At 42.4% G+C, this 16,082-nt stretch overlaps 1 protein-coding gene across 3 annotated transcripts in view; it reads left to right on the forward strand.

Moving 5' to 3' along the window:
- zranb3 (zinc finger, RAN-binding domain containing 3) overlaps positions 1-16,082 on the forward strand; it is a 75,012-nt gene that overhangs the window by 3,680 nt on the left and 55,250 nt on the right. For all 3 annotated transcript variants that reach the window (XM_080052757.1, XM_080052758.1, XM_080052759.1), the window contains exons 3-5: positions 7,607-7,625; positions 8,613-8,791; positions 12,656-12,887. In XM_080052757.1, the coding sequence (XP_079908883.1) occupies positions 7,607-7,625; positions 8,613-8,791; positions 12,656-12,887 (430 nt within the window). The remainder of the gene's footprint in view (positions 1-7,606; positions 7,626-8,612; positions 8,792-12,655; positions 12,888-16,082) is intronic.

The raw sequence follows: 16,082 nt of genomic DNA on the forward strand, positions 1-16,082 counted from the left end.
GATTGCTGTATTCACACCTGCCTGAAAGATGCGCACCGAAGGCAGAAGTGCATCTGAGTTCGTTTCAACCGAACTAAACACGGCATGTGTGAATACACCCTTAGTAGAAAAAAGGCATATTTACATAGATCATTTAATTTTCCTGATATAGCTTTAAAGTAGGCAGCACCAAAACTCTGACTCCCAACCAAGCTACAATATGTGATCATAATGGCTCACGAGAAGCAAGTAAAAAGTCAAGAAGCGATGTGAATGTATTCTCAAAGGTTACATAGAATCCAGATTGGATCTTTGAAAACAAATGAAAGGTGCACTATGCAGTTTGTGAGGGTGTGGGGTTCGTTTCCATTTGCAGAGCCTGCAGTTACTTCACCTCACATACTAACTACATGTCATTCTAAGTATTGAATCCTTTTTTATCATCGTAAATAAATAATTGTGACCCCAAATTGACCAAAAACTGACTAGATTGTGTTTGTAAACCAAACTGTGGGCCCTGATGCTGTAAATAACAACAGTGAAAACTTTTCAGGAAGCTTTCCAACTTCAAACAGTGTTCCAATCCAGGGATCCAATTTTCCCGTGCGGAAAGTTTGTTTATTCAGTTGGGAGAATATATCTTAGAAAAAAATGCCCACTTCTCTGACACAGCCAAAGTTACATAGTGAACCTTTAAAAAAAAAGACCAACCCATGGGAATGTCTCAGTTGACTGTAAGTGTTCGGCCGTGTTGTGCATTAGCTGTTGGAACAGGCCCTGTCCTGCCTATTTCCTCCTCCCCAGACCAGTCGATGTACAGTGGGGTTGTGGGTAAGGTCAGTACATGGGGAGCCTGTTCTTCCGAGCGGGCCCCGTATTGATCACGGAACACTGGGAGGCTCTTGCTTTGTTACACAGCCCAGGGGTCGGGAGTGAATTGGCTCTCGCTGTACAGTGTGGATAGTATCTTTAGTCAATTGGCATCAATGTGACAAAGAGAGAGGGCAGAAGAAGCGGCATCGGCACAGAATATTGTATTGCGGAGGAGGGAACGAACACTGAGACAACCTTTGATATCCAGGCTAGTTAGTTATACATCATTTAGAACAACTATTGTGTGATTCCATCTTTCTGCAACTATATGTCATAAAAACAACTTCACCGTGACATTGAAAACCTTTATACTCACTGACAATTTGTAATATCTAATGGCTAACTCAAAATGCTTATCTTGGCAGCATTTTAATGCCGGCTTGTACAACTATGGTAGATTCTTTTATCCACATAAGTGTGTGCATTCACACGCAGACAGACAATAGAGCTGACTAGAAGCTTAAAATGTACTTGATTGACAGTCATCTTTCTATGTGCTTCCGGCACACTGCTGTTCTTTGTTTGTTTATTAGATATCCTTGGAAAGAGCCTTGAATTAGAGCAGCAGTCTGGTTTTGTCCGACGATACTCGACAGAAAACGAATCGTAGAAAAGGCAGATACAACAATATTTCTACCTACTTCAGCCTAAATAGACCAAAATGCAACGCAGCTGCTGCAGGAGTATAACAATTCGGAGTGGGGGGGTGGGAGGGGGGGGGTGATGTAGGTTGATGGATAAAGAAGAAATAAATGGCAGCCCTGTGTTATAAAATCCCTCCTGAAATGCACCCAGCGTCAGATATTGATGTTGGATATCTAACGGCGTGGGAGGTTCCGTGGGTGGATTTCTCCTTTTAAAAAAATCTCACAGGCATTGTGTCTTTTTATATATTTTTTTCCCTACACATCCAGAGCATCAAGGCTACCGAACCGAAACCATCAGACGCTGTTGCAATTCAAATAACTGGTGGAGCCGCTTGCGTCGGCCTGCGTGGGAGGGCGAGCCATTTTTTTTTATGGAGTTATATGAGGGATAATGTGGGAGAGTTGGGGTACGGCGCGACCATAAAAACCCATGAGATGTGCTTGATTGTGTTGTTTTGGGAAGTTGGGCAGAAAGTGTGCCATTTGAGTGGTGCTGACATATGTATGTATTCATCTATTCTGAAACAGGAAGGTACAAACGCGCAGTAGTGCAGTGGGCATCCAACACACACAGACACACACACACACACACACACACACACACACACACACACACACACACACACACACACACACACACACACACATCAATTTGCAGCAAAAGTACTTCCATAGAAGACCCCTTGGTCACTTCCATTAAGGTGTTGACTTTGGCTTAAAGCCAGCCATGTGATGCACTGTATATGTCTCTCCCAAATATTATTGTAAGTGACTGTCTGTGCTTTTATTGAATAAGGCCCGCTCCACTGTTGCAAGAGCAGATCGATAAAGCAGACTAGTGTGTTGTGTCTCTCCCCGTGTGATGGTCAAATTACCCATAGTCAATTCCAAGAGAAGGGAGTTTGTCCGCTCAACACAAACACGTCTGATGCATTTGTTACTGGCCTTTAAGTATCGTTCATAATATAGAGTGCTCCCATATAAAATCATTTTGGCCATTCTACAGCACATTGGGAGTCGCAGTGCCGGGAGAGTGCAATTTGAGCTCAGTCCCTGCTGAAGATAAATTGAGTACAACAACCGTCGACTTTTAAGGGACCCAGATGCCATAATATAAAATTCCCTGCGAACTTGGTTTCAAGTCTTGCATTTCTCTTAAATCTTATAAACGTACAGTTAAATAAGTAGCAAATGGAAAAGCAAGGCAGCACAGACCAAGATATCCATACTTTTGAGTGTCTAGTGTTGGTTAAAGGCCTACTTCACTGGTTGGAATATGAAGTTGTATTGAATTCTGAGATCCTATGTAGTATAAGTGTGCAAAATGTTTTTAAATTGGTTCATCCTAGCCTGAGAAAAGGCAGAAAGAGTGTTTTATGGTCTCACTGTCTAACCCTACATTTTCCTTACTGTGACATCACAGTAAGGGCTAGGATTAGCAGGACAGCTGGGCCAAGGGAAGACTGAGGGAAGACAGAGGGAAGAAAAACCTCATTCATTATATTATAATAGTGATTTTATAATGATAGAACGCTGGTTCCGTATGGGTGAAGTATTCCTTTAAGTTCATACAACTCTGGACTAGGATCCAGATAATGCAACATGATCGTGTATTTTAAATACAACCTGCCTGCGAAATTCCCAGCGTCTTTTCAAAAGTCAGTGCGCCCAGTTTTCTAATACAGGCTTTTTCTGTTAGTAGTCAGCGAGCCAACGCTGGTGACATCACATGGTTTTTATTTTCGCAATAGCCACAAAGGACGTTACCAAACCCAGCAGTACTCCTCATGACTAATAAACGTATCCCATCGTCATGTGTGAATTCAGCGTAGTGGCCCTTTAATGCAGACAAAAGGAGATTCAGCACACGCGTCGGTATGTAATGCTCCGCGGCTGTCACTTACAGCTAGATGCATTCTATTAAACAGCTTGAAAAATAGGAAGTTAGCTCGCCATCAATAACCGGTAGCCTTAATAGGCGACTTTGAAGAGGTGGTTTGGTTTGAATAGGAACACAGCATAGAGACTACGCATGATAAATAGACTTATTGGCCTGCCGGGTCAGTTTGTGTGTCGGAGAGAAGAATTATACCGCTAAGGAAACACTCTTAAAGAGTACTTTAACCATAAAAATATGCGTACTTTAGTTTATTATTTCTAGTAAGTAAAGTCTTCAGAGTCATTAGAGCCAAACACAAAATACATTCATCCATCTCTCTTGTACATTACGTTAAATTCATCAGCTTGAAAACGCACCATTGCTCAATTTAACTCGGGTTTTATTTGCTGCTACAACACTACTTGGTCTTATGGCGGCTAATGTTTGCTAACGTAAGCATACTTCGAATAGATATATCGATGTATAACTGATAATTAAATTTGCCAAGTGTGCTAACATTAGCTACAATAAGCTACTGCTCAACCTCAACAAAGTAAGACTGTATAGCCAAAACTTCTGAGTACTGAAATTAACTGTGTAGTGTATTAAAGCTGGGGTGGAGGATTTGGGGAGAAAATGACAGTTGGGCTAGAGATTCGAATCCAAATAACTCAACCGCTCCACTTGTTCTCTTTGGTCCCTCCCCTTTGGTCCCTCCCTGACACGCTCTACACCAACAAAGTTGTGCCAAAGTGAATGGACAGTTCCAACCGCCAATAAGAACAGAGAATCGGAGCCTCGCTCTGATTGGTCAAAGTTTACAGCTCATGTTAACTTTGGCCAATCAGAAATCACATACCCCAGCTTTAATTGCAGAGGAATTCATCTTTTACTTCTTCTCTCGAATGCTAAATGGTCTCGGAGCTCCCAACCTGTAGTGACGGAAACCGCTACGCCTATTTCTATAACAACCGGCAGCCATTAGCTACGGTTTATTTCCTCTGTTTTGATATGGAAATGTCACCCTTGGGGGAAAAACAAGGAACAGCTCTTTTGATAGATAGATCTGGGTGTCGCGGAAGGCATATGAGGAAAAGTTAGGGGGGGAAGGAGGGGGGGACTTGTAACTGTTGTAAGAGAGACAGTAGTTGTGTATGCCCCATATAGCCAGGGTTTGAACTTTTCCTTTTTAATACACACTTTTTGGAACATGCTCCTTCATTTAAGTGTATACTTCTTCCTGCTCCTTTTCAGGCATATCTCAGAAATACAGATAATTTGTTTTCTTTTTTTTAATTTTTTTTGTGAAAACATAATTTGTTTATTGTATTTCCATGCTTTTCATTTTGTTTTGTATGTTTGATATGTCTGAAATAAATTGAATCAAATCGCCTGCAAGTAGAAAAAAACTTTCCCCAGGAAGGGTATTTTGATATGATTTTTAAAGGCGCTACAAGGAACTTGTTAAATATTTCTGAAACGGTCAAATAATGCTATGTTTTATATAGTTTTTCTCAATGCCTTCGCCATGGGGTACGCTCGCCCAGAAACTACAGCTGCTGGCGTAGTAAAAACACTACCGCTTTTTGTCCAAAGGGGGTTCAAGAATGAACACAAACTGAAAGGTCCTCGGGGGAACCTTTTTAAGCTCATGTGAGATCCATCCATGTCACCTTTCCAGTCAGCCTTCTTGTGCTGTGTCCAACCTTAGTTTTGCGGCGCGCAGGTCCAGTCCTGGATGATTGGGGTGAGAGACAGTGGGCCACACAACACATGAGCATGCAGAGGTCAAAGCCATCAACTCATAGTAGCCAGCCCTGGGAGGAAGGGGGGGCGGGGGGGCTTTCACTGACACTTTTGGGGCTTGTGGGCTTCATAGATAACGGTGTAAACGGGGGCCGTGCCGTTGTCAGGCAACAGCAACCGCAGCATCCGCGCCAGTCTACCAACCCGTCAAAGACGACACTCGGGTTATTTAAAGGAGGATGATTAATGTGTTGAGAAATGGCAAGCACCTGCCCCAGCCGCACACTCCTTCCCCTGTGTGTGAGTGTAGGTGTGTGTGGGTGGGGGGGGTGTATGCGTTAGCACATATACTGTCTGTTGGTGTGCGTGTGTGTGTGCGCGAGCCGCGTTTCACGCATCTACGTATTGTGTATTTTTGCATATCTTTTCTTTTGTGTGCATTTTTCACACACATCCTGGCATGTGTGTGTGTGTGTGTGTGTGTGTGTGTGTGTGTGTGTGTGTGCGTATTGCGCTGACTGGGCCGGTGTGCTGGCAATTAGAAATACCACCGGTGGCAAGGTGCACATTAATCATGTTCCTCAGCTGAAAGAGAGAAATGGGGCGGAGATGCGGCAGGGAGGAGGAGGAGAGGGAAGGGAGGATGAAGAATAATGAGAGTCTGTGTGTCTGAGGTATTCAGAGCTGCTCCGTTCTACTGTTTGCTCTGACACCGTGTTGGAAAGCCTTTTATGAACAGGCCAGGTTCATGACAATAGGCCCCAAACCCACCCGGCTGAAAGAACCAGGGGTGGATTCTAAACGCACCTTTTTATTCTTTAGTACAACTTCTAGCTGAGGCATACAGACACGCCCTCCATTGTTCCTTTTGTAATGTATGGTGTTAAAGTGGCTGTTATATGGCTGCTAAAGCATAGCAAACAGCAGGCGCAAAAGGTGAGAAATAGTCAAGACCGCATTGGCCACAGCATGTGTTAAAACCACCAGCGCAGTTTCGTATTAAAACAAGCTCACGATTTTTATAATAGATCTTTTGACAGCAGTCGTTTGGGATATCGCACTGTGGACTGGGAAAGTGCTAATTGTCCGACGGCAGCATCGCCGGTCGATTGTGAAGTCTGTCGAGGGCGACCAATTTGGGCCTAATACTTTCCGTATTTTTTTTTTCCATTTGATCTAAGATTTTTAAAAGACCTTGAGGAATTGAACAATAGAGTCTTAAAACCGGAAAGATATCCGTGGATACCAAACCAAAATGTAACTACACAGTACATGTATAACTAGTGTATATTTTGTTAAAGTGCATAAATAACCCATGTAATTCCATATGTAATGGAAATCTGGCTACATTATGTGTTCCAGAGTATGAATGATAGGTTCAACTTAAAGGAATACTTCACCCATACGGAACCAGCGTTCTATCATTATAAAATCACTATTATGATATAATGAATGAGGTTTTTCTTTCCTCAGTCTTCCCTCAGTCTTCCCTTGGCCCCGCTGTCCTGTTAATCCTGACCCTTACTGTGATGTCACAGTATGGAAAATGTAGGGTTAGACAGTGAGACCATAAAACACTCTTTCTGCCTTTTCTCAGGCTAGGGTGATCCGATTTCAATTTTTTTTGCACATTTATACTACATAGGATCTCCGAGTTCAATACACCTTCATATTCCAACCGGTGAAGTAGGCCTTTAACATGAATACTTAACTTCTTGACCTCAACAGCTATGATGGAAGAACAGCATGTTACAGTTTGACAACATTGCATCTCTTTGGGATAAGTAATAAAAATGCATGATTGAAAACAAAAGGGGGCATAAGACTTGATAGTTGACGCCTGGCTTTTTTGGAATTGGATGAACCCAAACACACAGCGAACAACAGCTCTCCAACGGGAACACAGTCCCGCTTGCAGACCGATATTGCAACTGACATATTTGTAACACGTCCAGAAGCAGCTGAGTCTGAACTGACTGTGTGTGTGTGTGTGTGTGTGTGTCTCTGTCTGTCTGTCTGTCTGTCTGTCTGTCTGTCTGTCTGTCTGTCTGTCTGTCTGTCTGTCTGTCTGTCTGTCTGTCTGTCTGTCTGTCTGTCTGTCTGTCTGTCTGTCTGTCTGTCCGTCCGTCCGTCCGTCCGTCCGTCCGTCCGTCCGTCCGTCCGTCCGTCCGTCCGTCCGTCCGTCCACTTTTCCGTTGCCAGAAAGGTTTGAGAAGTGGGGTTGTGACAGGAGGGGTTTTGGTACGAGCCCTTGGATCAGCCAGGGAATATCTAGACAAGGGCAAACTGAAGAAAACACTACTGGGGTGCCCTTGAGCAAAAGGAACCCGCATTCTGCAGTTGCTGCTATCTTAATACTTTAGCACTATGGACATTGCCCTTTTTTTACAGCAAACAGGTCTCATTGCCTGCTGGTCAGCATAACAAAGCAATTCTTGTGTCTTGAAGCTCACCTGATAAAGTTTTTCTTTTCTTTTTACAGATGTATGATTGCTGATGAGGTAAGAACACAACCACGCTGTCTCAGAGAAAATCTATTTCCCCCCCCACCCTTCCAAAAAAATAAAATAAACCTGGTGACTTTCGCTGCATTGCCTTCCAAATTAATTTGTCAAGCCCCACGCGACACTCCCGTGGGTCTAATCCGTTTTGACACGAGAATCATTCCGAGACCTTATTACTCTTGGGACTCACATCAGCTCGGCCGTCATATGCAATTTACCGCGGAGCCAGCTGCGCGATTGAATTGTTTACTCCCCCCCTCACCCCCCACATACACCTCCATGCCTACTCTCCCTCCTGCCCCTTTGGCAGTGAGTTTTTTTTATATATTTTTTTTATAAGAACACAAACACACAATTGCAAAAGTGAACACACTAACAGAAGACAAACTAAAATAAACAACTAACATGGCAATACTCTACCTCACAGGTTTCTAAAGACCTAGGTTGCGTTCCGAATCGCATACTTTCTACTATATAGTATGTAGAAAAAAGATTTAGGATGTCCCGATTCTTGTGGCCAGATTTAGGATGGTTAGAAGTACCCGGATGTCCTACTTCATGCGGCCAAAAGTGCATCCTATTTGGGCGATTCTGACCCACAATCCAGTGTGCACGTGAAGTGACGTCACATCGACGAAGCCTCCATATGAAAACAAACGGGGATGCGAGGGATATAAAAGCAAGAGGCAAGATCAAGGCGCAAGTTATGATGAAATAAGAGAGTAAAGTATGTCCCAATAGTATGCCTACTGCATCCTAACTAGATTCTTTTTATCGTCGGATGTAGTATGTAGAATAGAAAAAAGAAAGAGTATGCGATTCGGAACGCAACCTTTGTTTTTAAACTAAAGGTAAATGTTAAACAAAAAAGTCAAAAAGGTGTCACGAAGGTCACTTCAGCGCTGTTATATAGTCCAGGAAAGGCTGTCATATCTGTTTTAAATTGTTCTGCTTTTCGGTGTGTGTTTTATTGGGTGGGTTCAGATGGGGCTTGGGAAGACGGTGCAGGCTATCGCGGTGGCGTGCGCCTATATGCAGGAGTGGCCTCTGCTGGTGGTGGTGCCCTCGTCCCTCAAGTACCCCTGGATCGAGGAGCTAGAGAGGTGGATCCCCGACCTGCAACCAGGAGACATCAACCTAGTGGAGGCCAAGAGTCACACAATGTAGGTAGTAACGCCACCTTTAGCCAATGACTCCAAATCTCCTTGTTTTTTTGTTTTTTTTCTAACCTTTATTTATACAGGTAAATCCCATTGTGATCGAAGACTTTTTTTTAAGGGAGACCTGTTTCTATTCACACGTTACCATTCGCACACACATTCATAAACCGATAGCAGGCTAACTATCGACATTCACACGAGGCAAGGTGGGAGAAGTGTCTTGCCCAAGGACACAACAACTATGACACAGGTGGCAGGGCGGGGATCAAATGGCCGACCCTTCGATCATTGGCCGATCCGCTCTACCACCTGAGCCACAATCGCCTATTCATTTTCATACAACCGATAAAGAGAGAAAAACAATTCAACATTTAGACAGTGATGTAGAATGGCTGAAAATACAATGCAATGAGTGAAAGTACAATATAGCCCAATTAAAACAGTTACAGGTAGAGAGTGGCAGATTTTAAGATAATATGTTTGAATTGGTTAAAGGAGGTTTACTGCTTATGAAGAGCTATAGTAAATGAGTGCAGCCTTGGAACAACACTAGCATTCATTTGAAGTCTGGCCACCTGATGAATGTAAGTCCAATATTATTTTTTTGTTTTTGCATTGGTTTCTCCACCAACTCCCTAAAGAAATATCTGATATTATTTATAATATCTGGGTTCAGAGAGTTTTTTTTTCACTGCTCATTGTTTTGGTCTTTACGGCCGTACTTTTTCATTGAGAGCTTTGATTAATCAGCTGGCGTAGAATGACAAAGAAAGTAAGGGAGGAACTGGTGAACATATCTGAGCCTCCAGCAGCTAAAGGCCAGCCCAGGACACACCGGTCCGACTACCCGAAAATGGAGTTTGCCGATTCAGGCAGCTCCAGTCTGCCCGTCATGGCCAAAAAAGTGCCAAGAACACACCGAGCCGACTGCTGACTTTCCGTACGCTCTGCGCTTGCGCGGGACGTAATGTCTCCATAACAGCAGGCGGCGCTAATCTGTATTGCGGCCCAAAAAAATACGGAAGCCGGAAATGATGGGAAAGCTCTCTAGACAATAAACATAGATAGAAATACGTATTTATATTTATGGACCATAAAGAGCACCATTTTTAGCAGAGAGTGTCGAGCATGGTGTCGAGCAGTCAACAAGGGTTGATGCATGTGAGTACTCGCTGAACGAAACAAACAAACACATTAAAACAATGGCTAGATGTTGTTAGCTGTTTGTGCTACCCGCCTCACTTCCGGGCTTCACTGATTCGCTAGCCCTCCACCAATCAAATCGCTCCAACTGAAAGACTGCCCGCCACCCAAAATAAGCCCGACGACATCTACGACGACCGATTTCACGGCACACACCAAACAGATTCGTGTCCCCGCCCCCTCCAGACTCTCCGACGGCGATTATCGGGCCGGTGTGTCCGGGCCTTTAAGAGCAGGATATTTCCCTTAGGGGGTTGGTGGGAAATAAAAAAAAAAATTTAAAAGGACAGTAGATATTGGTCTGATAGACATAATCCCGAACCCTAAATGAATGCTAATGTTGTTAATGTTTTGTCTACGGGATGTATAGATATGCGTTTGTTTTCTCACATTTACAAGTTGATAAAGTCAGTGTTGTTCTGTTGCCCCCATCTGGCCAAAATAATACTTTTGCACCCTTTAAATTTGACATTTAGCATTTGTGCATTAAAGGTGCTACGAGGAACTTTAAAATATTTCTGAAACAGTCTCATTTTTACTCTGATGATGATAAATGACATGTAATAGCAAACGAAACCATCAGTGCAAAGAATTATATTTTATATAGTTTTTCTTAATAGCTTTGTCATGGGTACACTCACTCAACAGCTGGTGTAGTAAAAACACTACCGCTTTTGTCCCATGGGGGAGCAAGAATGAACACAAAATGAAAAGTTCCTCCGGGCACCTTTTTTAAGCTTGACAATTTCTATATTGACCATTTAAAAAATAAATAAAAAATCCTCTACCGCTTTGTAATCAAGACTTGTATTTTAAAAACTGCATGCGTCTGTCAAAATTTCTCATTGGCATGTGTTTTCAGTGCGGATTTCCAAATAGAGTAGACGATAAATATGTGATCAGCAAACTGAATTCCTTAATGAAAGGCTAATATTGGCAAACCGATAAAGCCTCAATTCTGTCAAACCGTTTATTAACGCTGCCGTTTGGAAACCCCCCAAAAAAGTCCAAACTCAAAGAAAAAACATGCTGATTTTCCATTTCATTACTTTTTTGTTCAAATTACTGATTCTTCTGATTAAGGCAAAATCCTCTCTGTTATCTAGTCGACAAGGACACACTTGCAGAACATGCAGACAGAAAAGTACATACAAGTTCTCTTTAGCGCTCATGAATATGTCAAGGATATGCAAGTAAAAAGTCCATAGGATCATGTAAGGTCAAACCTCAGCCATTATTTGAACATTAAGAGAAGTTGTCTAACGTACCCTGTTAAGACACTACCACACACCTACATGGTAATAATTTAAGAGGTGTGTATGTACGGCTGTGTGATGGACAGAGAGGCTCTGTCTTGTGTGTGTGTGTGTGTGTGTGTGTGTGTGTGTGTGTGTGTGTGTGTGTGTGTGTGTGTGTGTGTGTGTGTTTGTCCACTTGGTGACAGTTGCCAGCACACGGAATGATGTTTTGACAGGCAAATCATGTCACTAGCAGGTAGCCACGTCTGCAATATTGAACTGGGAGAAAAGTGCTTGGGCAGGAGAAATGTACCTCTTTTTCACACACACACACACACACACACACACACACACACACACACACACAAACTATTTATTTATATCGACTTCAGTTTTTGTACATCTTGGCCCTAATGTCGAACTGCAAGATTCGGAAAAAAAACAGCTACCTTTACAATCACTTCAACTTTCCCCCATAAGATTTTATTTTATTTTATTTAAACTTTTTGTTATAGCTGTGACTTGGAGAGCAGGGGAGAATGATAATAAAAAAAAATATCATCACGTCACAGAGATGAGGCGCAAAGAGGTGGTGAAGGTGTCCTCGAAATAAATGTGTTAATGAGTGAACTGGGATGCAAGGCTTCTGTAGAACGTGAATCGCACCTTTTAAGTTGATTTCAGCTTGGAAGTTTGCGTGTGTGTGTGTGTGTGTGTGTGTGTGTGTGTGTGTGTGTGTGTGTGTGTGTGTGTGTGTGTGAAGGCAAAGTATCAAAGTGGAGATGCTTTCTTGAGATATTTCTTTGATCTCTGATAGATCCGCGCTAGATTGTTGCTGCTGTGATTCTTTCTTTTTATTTTGCGACTTTGTCTGTGTGTGTTTGCGTCAGGGCTGTTAGGTGCCTAGAAAATATACAAATTCCAATACAGCCCTCCGGAAATGATTGATTTTTGTCTAGTGGATGTTAGACAAGGGGAGATGCCTGACAGTGTATTTGTAAGTGTAGGTGTGTACGTGGGCCTTCCATTTTAGACTAGACAGACTTTTTTAAATAGTCAGATTTACTTTCACTTCACCTCAAAAGCTAAACTCTAATAGACTATTTTATTGTGTATCATTTTTTTCCCAGTGAAAAAGCACAACATTAGATACTGTACTTCATATACATGTGATCTGCATACAGTGTTTTCTCAATGTGTGTGTGTGTGTTTGTGTGTGTGTGTGTGTGTGTGTGTGTGTGTGTGTGTGTGTGTGTGTGTGTGTGTGTGTGTGTGTGTGTGTGTGTGTGTGTGTGTGTGTGTGTGTGTGTGTGTGTGTGTGTGTGTGTGTGTGTGTGTGTGTGTGTGTGTGTGTGTGTGTGTGTGTGTGTGTGTGTGTGTGTGTGTGTGTGTGTGTGTGTGTCCGTCCTTGTCCTTGTCCCTATAGGGGTATCAGCAGCAGCAAGGTGACGGTGCTGGGTTACGGCCTGCTCACCACCGACGCTCGCCCCCTGGTGGAGGCTCTGAGCAGGCAGAAGTTCCGCATGGTTGTGGTGGATGAGTCCCATTACCTCAAGACCAGGACCTCGGCGCGGACTAAAATCCTGGTTCCTCTCATCCAGAGCTCCAAGCGAGCCATACTACTCACTGGTACCCCTGCCCTGGGTCGCCCCGAAGAGGTAACAAGATGGGAATAGATACTTAAAGGAGAAGAAAGTCATATGGTCCTTTTAGCTAACTTCCCGTCAGTGACTGCAGTTGGCATTCCCCTCCCCACGTCACCACCCAGCCGTCTTTGTCAGATAGTGCTGCTTTGGGAGCATGCAACGAAGTACGTTTCGCGCTGTCATTTCGCTTCCTTATTGTTAGCCAATCATGTGTCTGGCACACATTTCGACACCTCCCCTAACACCTATTGGCTCTTACGGTTAAAACAAGGTGTCAATCATCCAAATCGACCAATCCCCAGCCGAGTTATAAGCCTGCGTAACGTCTAAAGCTAAAACTGGCAGTAAATACTTTTATGCGCAAAGCTAGCTGACTCTAGAGTGTTTTTGAGACTGTTTTGAGAGAGTTTGTAGGTATTTTATGACCATTTATGATCAAAAATGGCAGAAAGTCGTTCAACCAAACTTTGTTTGGCTGAGGTGTGGCAAATTGTATTTGAGGAGAGTCTGGAGGAGCCGTTTTCAGCTGAGGACGACATGTTGCTGACTACCATGGACTACACGCCTCCATTAGAAAGGTACAATTCAATTCTTTATTTACTACAGACAGAGAGGTTCATAAATACCAGTATATAATGTATATAATATCTGTTTTATGCTAGATAGGTGTGTGTGTGTGTGTGTGTGTGTGTGTGTGTGTGTGTGTGTGTGTGTGTGTGTGTGTGTGTGTGTGTGTGTGTGTGTTTATACATATACTGTATGTTATGTTTACCTTCAAGTTTGTTGATTATTATTATCACAGGTCTATTACTTTTGTGATTACATACACTTTCAAAACAAGGCCACTGAATAGATACATTTGTTTTTCTTCCACATTCGGTTTTACAGTGATGACGTGCAAACCATCAACATCCCAGACGGGCCCATTGCCTACTTCCACCACTCAGATGCAGGGAGGGTGCCCCCCTTGTCCAGCTTCTGCTCCCCTTCTTCAGCTCTCATACTCTTCTAATTCAGACTCAACTGAAGAGAGGCAGCCAAGAGGCAGAGGCAAAGCCACACACTCAACGGCAAGCAAGGGTGGCAGAGGTGGGACACGCACTTGTTTTATTTGGAATTTATAGTCACTGGACATAGTTGTGTGATTTTTTTTTACAATTTAAAGTTTGTTTTATTATTGTTGATGAATAAATGTTTCATTTTGATTCAAACATCAGTTGCTCTTTATGGTTTTCTTTGAAAATTGTGTACAGGTTTGGTTGGTTATGCAAAAAAAATAATTATAAAAAACTGTTGAGAATGTATGTGATGATCACAGATAATGACATAAAAGTGAGATATATAGTTCAGTACATCAAAAACTTCAAATGGCACTGATGGTGCCAAAGTGTGCCAAAATGACCATTTTGGAGAGTCCGCCTGAATAGTCTGTACTAAAACCTCTGTAATTCTGCTCTGCTTCACTTTCTGAGGATCAAACTTTGCAGGGATAATGGTAACACCTTGTGCTATGCTTAGATGTAGAGTTTTAGCTCCATCAGCATCATTTCAAAGAGATATTCATTGAAATAGTGTGATTTTTTTTAGGCGAAAATGAAATCGGTCATTTATGCTTGTGTGCAAACTTAATTGACTCTGAGCCAGTGACATAACTACTGATACTTACACATCTGAACACATTTCACAAGTGTTCCCTTCATACTGACACCACAATTATTCAAATAGACCTTGTAGAGGCAGAGATATACTCTAGTCATTTTGGGTATGTCATTTTCTAGCAGAAACCTAAAAAATAGGCTAGAGTCAGGATTATTTATTTTTTTTATACTTGGAACAGTTTTAATGACATTTTAACATGAAGTGAAAGGTACAAAATAAACGAAAAAAAAATAAAAAATGATATTTAACAGATTATAACCAACAATCAATTAACACCAATATGCTTGGAAAGGCATTTTGAGCCCCACACCTGTGAGGTTAAGATGAGTTGTCTGTGCAGTTAATTCGGGGGGGGGGAGGGTGCGGCATAAAGGTGTATAGCAGGTAGATCGCCATGGTAACTTGCTTCAGAGCCTGCTACACTCAGATCCTACATATTAAAAATAAAATAATAATTATCTCTCTCCGGCAACACCTATCCTGGAGGATTCCTGTGGACTTATTTCAATAATCTTTTGGTGCAAAAAAAAAAATAATTCATTTACCAAGGCTGATATGAAGAGGCAGTGCGCGGCAATAAATGAGACGAGTAATAAAAAGAAGCATACAGCGAGGGAGGGGGGGGGCACTATTGAATTTAGAGACAATAAGAAGGGCTGTTCACAGGACAACAGTGTTTGCAGAGCAGGCACAGCCCTCTCCATAATGATTTATTATATCATTTCTAGATGTGATATATTGAAGCGGTAGATCGCAGCGGTTCTCCCCCCCCCCCCCCGTCGCCTCAGCCGCGGAAGATGAAGTGCAACTCTGTTGTGAATGGGAAAAGCTTTCGGGTCTCAATTCTGAGGACACACAATACAGTATCATTAAGAGGGTACTGTGTGTGTGTGTGTGTGTGTGTCCACTGTAGCCCTAATGATAGAGCACGGATAAGGGCATTTACACTGTCTTTTCGTTTTCCAATGCTTCTTTGTTGCTCATACGTTCATAACAGCTTGTGTTTCCAAATGACACAGATGATTCGGTTAAAAATTGTTATTTGATTCAAAATAACTACGGCTTTAATTCCCTTATTTTTATTTTAACCCACCATTGCACCACCACTGTTGATCGTGTTCAAAAATAGAAAAGTGAAACGATGTTAATTATCAATCTACGTATACTGTACAGAACGCCCTGTGTGTGTGTGTGTGTGTGTGTGTGTGTGTGTGTGTGTGTGTGTGTGTGTGTGTGTGTGTGACTGTAGCACACAGTTCTACAGCACACACACACCCACATACAATGCAAACAAGGTCCCATTATTATTCATAGCCTGCAATACTACAGCCTTTTGCATACTGGAAAATGATACATTATTTATACAGAAGAACGTTTCGGACCAGTGATACAAATGGCTTTTACAAATGTATTAAAAATGCATGGCGTCATTGAAAGAACAGTCCAGACTAGTTAACGCCCCTTATAACTTGGATTTGAATCTTTTGTATGTGGTATTGAATATTGATGACAAAAAGCACAGTAAACCATGTTAAAGGTGCTCCGGGG

The sequence above is a fragment of the Ammodytes marinus genome (assembly GCF_949987685.1).
Source record: "Ammodytes marinus genome assembly, chromosome: 24".
Taxonomy (NCBI): Eukaryota; Metazoa; Chordata; class Actinopteri; order Uranoscopiformes; family Ammodytidae; genus Ammodytes; species Ammodytes marinus.